The sequence below is a fragment of the Chrysochloris asiatica genome, unplaced genomic scaffold (genome assembly GCF_000296735.1).
Source record: "Chrysochloris asiatica unplaced genomic scaffold, ChrAsi1.0 scaffold00154, whole genome shotgun sequence".
NCBI lineage: Eukaryota > Metazoa > Chordata > Mammalia > Afrosoricida > Chrysochloridae > Chrysochloris > Chrysochloris asiatica.
Genome location: NW_006408672.1, coordinates 6,371,074 through 6,378,755, shown reverse-complemented (window position 1 = coordinate 6,378,755; position 7,682 = coordinate 6,371,074). Strand labels below are relative to the sequence as shown.

General features: G+C 42.0%; 1 protein-coding gene across 1 annotated transcript in view; it reads right to left on the bottom strand.

Moving 5' to 3' along the window:
• Positions 1-4,044: 4,044 nt before the first annotated feature.
• The window catches only part of DSCAM (Down syndrome cell adhesion molecule), an 888,132-nt gene continuing 884,494 nt past the window's right edge, over positions 4,045-7,682 (bottom strand). Inside the window, exon 37 of the mRNA XM_006870860.1 lies at positions 4,045-4,457. Coding sequence (XP_006870922.1) covers positions 4,159-4,457 — 299 coding nt within the window. The 3' untranslated portion in view covers positions 4,045-4,158. The remainder of the gene's footprint in view (positions 4,458-7,682) is intronic.

Sequence of the window (7,682 nt, the reverse complement as noted above, 5' to 3'; positions counted from 1 at the left end):
ATAGCAATGTGTTTACAAACTTGGGCTAGTCAGATGACTTCCCAAATACTTCAAAGAGAGACATGAATCTTGGCAAGAGAGGAAAATTATCAATACTCTTAATAATCTTTTCAAATATGTTGCTGTTGTTACTAAGTGCCACTGAGTTCATTACAACTCATAATGACCCTTTATGGAGTTTCCAAGGACTGACTGGTGGATTTGAACTGCCACCATTGTGGTTAACAGTCCAGTGCTTGTCCTATAGAGCCAAACCATATATTGCCCCTTAAATCTGTGGCTCTGGACCTCTTTGCAGACAGTAATTCAAGGCCACCTCCCTACCAGAAAAGTAGGTAAAATTTTCTTTTAATACAGTGTTTACATGCTGAACTTATTTAATGACCAGTTCCAAAGCAGGAGTCTTGAAAACAGTCCCTTTCAGAGGCAGTATGATGTAGAATCATTTTTGTTTTTTAAAATAATTGCACTGCTTGAGCATGAAGCAAAATGTAAACGTCTAAGTTTTAGATTGATGAGACATAGAACTTCAATTTTTATTCCCATCAGAGAGTAGTATTTTGAATTTTCTGCATAAAAAGCAGTCTACAGGAATGCAAACAATACACTTTCAACATGGATCACATTCTGAAACCTTCACCAAGTAAAAGAGCACAACTCCCTTTCACAGATTGTCTAATGTGAGAGTCAGTGGGCCATCTTTGACGTGGTCCTAAGCCACTTCTTCAGACTCACTGTGTAGCTGAAACTAAATAGGCCAATAGGCTTGCCTAGAAACTAAACTGAAGACAGGGAGGAAGGGAAGAGAATAAAGGGAGGGAGGAAGAACTGAGGGAGATGGTGGTGAGAAGAGGAGAGAGAGGAAAAATAAACTTCTGAACCTATACTCAGCTGGAAATAAACTGGTCATCAAGTCAGTTCTGATTCATAGTGACCCTGAATAAGGTTTTCTAGGAGCAGCTGGTTAGTTTGAACCATTAATGTTGTACTTGGCAGTCCAGTGCTGATCCCACAGCACCGCACCAGGACTAATAACTGATTATGTTGTAGTTGGCATTGTTAAGGTGTCATCAACTTGATTCTGACTCAGAGACTCTATATAGGGTTTCCAAGGAACCAGTTGGTGGATTTGAACTGTCAACATTATCCTACAGTGCCACACAAGGACTCTAATAAGTAACTGATAGCTGGCTTGTTGTTGTTAAGTGCCATGGAGTCACTTTTGATTCATAGCGACACTGTATAGAATTTCTGATGAGCGGCTGGTGAATTTGAAGCACAGACCTTGTGGTTAGCAGTAATTCTACAGAGCCACACTATGACTCTGGCTTGTTTGTTTGTTTTTGTTAAGTGCCATTGAGCCAATTCGGAGTCACAGAGACCCTGTACAGAGTTTCTGAGGAGCAGCTGGTGGGTTTGTGGTTTGCAGTCTAGTGCTGATCAGATAGCGCCACACCAGGAGTACATAATAGTGCCTAAATTGGTTGTTTGTGTGAGAATCTACAGAGAATATTAAAGGAGAGGAAGGTACTTGTTTGTTACTTAGGGGACTGAGAAGCCATGAGCTTTTGATCAAATCTTCTGGTCAAAACCAAACCTTTGACATGGAGATCTGGTTATCTTCCCTTTTAGGGAAGTGAGGTTGGAATGAAAAGGATTACATCCTCTCCTGAAAGCACATAATGTTAAGAGTTGCAGGATGAAACATGCAGTTCTTACTTTTTTATGAGTACATTCTCTGTTAGCATGAGCCACATGGTACATGATTGAAACTGAAAGGACAGAAAAGAAAACCTGGCTTTCAGAGGAACATCACTTACTGTTGACCAGTTTTCCTATGGGTGCAGAGAAGTGACTCGGGGGGCTAACACAGTAAGATGGTCTATTTCAGACTTACATTCCTGTCCTACTGGATATGTGGCAGGTCATGGAGAGTAGCAAGAGTAGACTTTTGTAGCTCCTGTCTTCTTTCTCCAGCAAGCTGGGCCTAATTGTGGGAGTCTAGAGCAGGGGTCAATAAGCTTCTCAGTCTTACAGCCATCTGTAAGATTACATGCCCCCCACCTGCTCCCAAATATTATTGAAATCCTAATCCTTGTACAAGTAATCCTATTTTAAAATAAAATTTTATTTATGTTAATGAAGTCCAATTAAGTGTATGGTGTGTTCTAAACATAATCACTACTGCATGGTTTAAGGAACAGTCGTGGTGTGGCACTGGACAGCAAGTTTGAACTGCAAGGTTCAAAACCTACACATGGTCACTATGAGATGAAAGCAATTAAACATAACTAAACAAAAACATAGGCTCCTGCTGTGGCATTGTAGGTTCAGCACAGTGCTGCAAACAAGGTTGGCAGTTTGAACCTACCAAGCTGATCTTCAGAAACCCTATGCAAGATCGCTATGAGCTGAAACTGACTCAACAGCACTTAACCACCACCACAAGATAGTATGGCACTGTAAGTAAGGTACGTACTGGATTGCCAACCTCGAGGTCAGTGGATCAAACCCATTAGCTGCTTCTCGGGAACCCTGTGCAGGATTGCTTTGAGTCAGAATCACCTCGATGGCACTTAACAACAATAGATAGTGTGGCTTGGTAGGGTAAATCAAAGACTGCTAACCTCAAGGTCAATGGATCAGATCTACCAGCTGCTCCTCTGAAACTCTGTACAAGCTTCTATGAGTCACAATCCAGCAGACCTCACAATAATAGATAGATAAGCAAACAGACACCTAGGAAGGCAGACACTATCTGAACACAAAAGAAGCAAAGGAGTGTATGAGGCTAGGAACTCCAAGGATTGATGACTTCTAGAAGCTGAAACCACCAGCTGCTCCTCAAGAGAAAGATGAGGTTTTCTGCTTCTGTTTACATTTACAGCCTCAGAAATCCTATGCAGGGTCGCTATGAGTCGGAACTGACTCCACAGCTCGTAATCAGCCAATCAGAGGCTTAAACAGACATGCAAGTGCTTCTCATTCCAGCCTGTGTCCTGGATTCAGACTTTTGCCTCAGAAATTTTAAGAAAATAAATTTTTGTTCTGAAAACCACCTATTTGTGGCAATTCTGTTACAGCAGCTCTAAGAAGCTAAGACAGCACTTGTCTCTGTTGCAGTTAATTCAATCCGGTCATTGTTGCATGAAAGCAGCCTCTTCAGTGGTGGGTTCTAATAAAACTTCATTTAAAAAAACAGTGGACTGCACTTGGCCCAAGGGACATACTTTGCTGACCCCTGGTCTAGCTAAAGGGTCCTGTGTCAAGGAGGGAGGGGGATCAAGGAATAGAGCCTTGTGCGCGAGATGTAAACTAGTTGAACCAAGCTCTCATCCAACTGAGAACTGTGCGTGCTTTGTCCATTTACAGTCTAAGAGCACCTTTCCCTGCACTATGAGCGGAGTTGGTAGTGTCAGAAATCTTTTCTGGTTCAGTAAGTTAGGTTCTGGAATGAGTCCTGGTGTTTATGTAGTCTCAGTATGAAGGATTACTAAAGTAATCCGTAGGAGTCAAGAGAAGCAGACATCCGAAATAAAGGCAGACCACCTTTTCTGTTTTATTTCGCTTAGACAAAATGCAAAGAGTGTCTCATGAAATTAAAAAAAAATGAACAAAAAAGAAAATCAAATGGATTCCCTCCCCACCACCCTTCACCGATAGCACTCATCCTAATTAACGACAAAAGAAGATCAATTGAGGACCCAGCTTCTAATGGAAAAGAAACGTGTGCAAACACGAATCAAGTTTTCCCCCTGCCCCCAAATCAGTGTTCCTTTTAAATTCACAAATAGGGTAATTGCCCTCCGTTTTCTCTCTTTAATATTGTGTGATAGAACTTCCAGTCAGAAGGTTGAATTCGTTCCCCATGCACTTTGTAGAAAATCAGTAAAAATGCAGTAGCTGTGAAGGTCATAAAACTGGACTTCTTTCCCAAAAAATCAGATGCCCAGGCAGATGGAGCTCACACTCAGACAGAAAAAAAGCAGGAGAGTCTTTGCACTATCTGTGGTTTCTGTATTTCCTTTTTTTTTTTTTTTTTTCAATATATTTTGGCAATTTTCTTTAATTATAAATATTGGAATTCAGTAAAAAAAAGGTAGCTTTGATTGGATTTTTTAAATTGTATTTACAACCATGGTCCAGTCATGCTGTTTGTTATACCAGGGTGTACGATTTTGCGTAGGGATTGTTTCCCTTTAAATGGCCCCGAGAGTCCAGCAGTGATTCTTGGGAGCTGCTCATTTTAGCTGCCTGTCCCAGCTCTGCCCCTTCTCGCTGAGGTAATGTGGCCACAGCCCCTGGCTGCCACGACTGTCCTTCTCTTGTTGAGGAGGTGGTGGAGGAAGCCTCCATGGGGATTGGCTCGAGGACTGTGGGGCGCTTCAGGGTCCGACTTTTCTGAGGTTCCAAGCATGCTTGTCCTAAACTCAGGTCTCTGCTGGTGCCTGGACCTCCTCGGTTTAACAAAAAGTCCATTCTAAGGTATGGAGGCAAGTGGATGAAGTCACCTGGAAACAAAGAGAGAGCAGTTAGTTCTGGGTTTTATTTGGCAATCCTTTAGTAACCCTGGGTGGTGCAAATGGTTAAGCACTTGACTATTAACCAAAACATTGGGGGTTTGAGCCCAATGAGAGACACCTCAGAAGACAGATCTGGCAATATGCTTCAGATAGGCCACAGCCATAAAAACGCTATGGAGCACAGTTCTACTTACTCTGCGCACATGGAGTTGCCATGAGACAGAAGCAATTAAGTGGCAATTAGCACCTGCATTTGCTGAGTGTCTCTATGTGCATGGATTTGGAGGTGGGAGTATCATTGCACGTTGACACATCTTCAAGACACCTTGTCAGAGAGAGCCCTGATTCCTTGGGTGGTACAAAGAGGTAACATGCTCACCTGCTAACTGAAACAGTGAAGGTTTGAGTCCACTCACAGAAACAACTTAGAAGAAAGGTATGATGATCTACTTCTGAAAATCAGCCACTGAAAGCCAATAGCGCTACTATGACACACATGAGGTTGCCATCAGTAAGAACTGATTTGTTGGCAACTGTTCGTATAGTTTTTGTTTTTAAAAACAGCAACCCTAACAACAACAACAAAACCCAGAGCTCTTTACAAAGGCAGGAGGAATCATCTTCACACCTTTCCAACCAATGGTCATCGAAAGAGCTGGCCTCTTTACGTTACTGTAGCTCTATAGGATAAACACACAACCGCAAGGTCAGTTTAAACTGCAAGGTAGTCAGTTCAAGCCCGCCAGCTGCTCCCTGGAAAACCCATACACAGTCGCTATGAGTCATAACTGACTTGATGGCACTAAACAACATCTCAAAATACCCGTTACCTCCATTTATTAGATTATTGTTGTTGTTGTTAAGTGTCATCAAGTCAGTTCCAATTTATAGTGACCCCAGGGAGTCTTGTAGTTCAAATAGACCAGTGCTTAACCTATAGTGCCATATCAGGACTCCTGATATTTTGAGATACCATAACAAAAATCAAAATGTACAGTGGGCTTATAAATGGAGATAAACCAAATCTCTTGTTCAACTGCACCAGATCAAAGTCATTTTAAATCATCTCATGTGTATGTGAAAGTTGAACAACAAATAAGGAAAACCAGAAGAAAAGTAATGTATTCAAAGAGGAAAACCCCCATTGAGATGAATTGACACAGTGGCTGCAAAACTGGGCTCAAGCCTAACAATTCTGAGGATAGTGCAAGACTATGGTGTTTCATTCTGTTGTACATGAAGTCCATATTAGGTGGAGCCAACTCAATGGCACCTCACAACAACAGGACCCCCTTTGTTGAAAATATCACTGTATATGTCCTTCTTACTAGACATTGTCTACCTGCTAAACTTCTTGTTTCCTTTCTATTTGGGTTAATGCTATACATGGAGATACATGGTAGCGTAGTGGTTACGAATCGGGCTGCGAACCTTAAGGTCAGCGGTTCGAAACTACCAGCCGCTCCGCGGGAGAAAGATGAGGCTTTCTACTCCCGTAAAGATTTACACCCTCGGAAACCCTGTACAGGGTCGCTATGGGTCGGACCCGACTCGATGGCACTTAACAACAACAACAACAACATTGATACTTGTACTTCCTTCTCAAGATCTCTCAATTTGTCTTTTATAATGCTATGGAGGAGATGTGTCAGTCACAGGAAAAGAAAGAGATAGACAGGAAATCTCCAGCTGTCACCCCAAGAATCTTGAGGCTGCTTAAGGACTGAACATGACACAGTTCTACTGCCAACACATTTCTGCCCAATATGGGATTCCTCTAATTAACATTAGATCAGGGGTTCTCCAATAGCCTAGTTGGACTCTTCTCGTAAATGCACTGCAATCTGGAATTTTTCTTAACCAATCCTATACTCTTTCTTCACAGACATCAGACCTGCATTTTGGTCTGTTTGCCTACTCCTGATCCCTCTCTCTGTATTCTTCATAAAAAGTTCCCCCCGTTAAGGTGACACTTAGGATAAGCACAGCTCTGCTAACTTAAACCTATCAACAGCTCCTTCGGTGAAAGATGAGGCTTTTGCTCCCATGAAGATTTGCAGCCTTGTTGTTCTGAGTCAAAATTGACTCAGTGGCAGTTGGATGGGGTGGGTGGTCATCCCTAGTATGTCTAGTCTATCTTGGTTTCATGGAGACTGAGAATTGACACAGCATGTTGTTTTTGTTTTTATGTGTCATCGAGTCAGTACCGACTCATAGTGACTCTGTGCCCAACAGAATGAAACACTGCCCGATTCTGGGCCAACCTCACAATTGTTGTCACACTTGAGCCAAATGATGCTGCCACTTTGACAATCCATCTCACTGGGGGTCTTCTTCTTTTACTCTGACCCTCCACCTTACAAACATGATGTCCTTCTTCAGTGACTGGTCCCTCCTGACAATATGTCTGAAATATAAGAGATGAAGTTTGGCCATCCTGGACTCCAAGGAATACTCTGGCTGCACTTCTTCCAACACAGATCTGTTGGTTCTTTCGGCAGCACATGGCATTTTCAGTATTCTCCTCCAACACTATAACTCAGAAGCATCAGTTCTTCTGTGGCCTTCCTTAATCACTGGCCAGCTTTCGCATGCATATGAGGTTATTGAAAATACCATGGCTTGGGTCAGGCGCACCTTAGTCCTCAAGCTGACATCTTTGCTCTTCAACACTTTACTAAGGTCTTGTGCAGCACATTTGCCTAATGCAATACGTCCTTTGATTTATTGACTGCTGCTACCATGAGTGTTGATAGTTGATCCAAGAAGAATGAAGTCCTTGACAACTTCAATCTTTTTCCCATGGATAAGAATGTTGTTTATTAGTCCAGTGGTGAGGGATTTTGTTTTCTTTACATTGAGATGCAATCCATACCAAAGGCTTTAGTCTTTGATCTTCAGCAGTAAATATTTTATGTCCTCTTCATTTTGAGCAAGCAAGGTTGTATCATCTGCATATTGCAGGTTTTTAATAAGTCTTACTCCAATCCTGATGCCATGTTTTTCTTCATATTATTCTTCTCAGATTATTTGCTCAGCATACAGGTTGAATAAGTATGGTGAAAGAACACAACCTTGTCACACACCTTTCTTAATTTTAAACCATTCAGTGTTCCCATGTTCTGTTCCAACAAATGCCTCTTGGTCCATGTACAGATT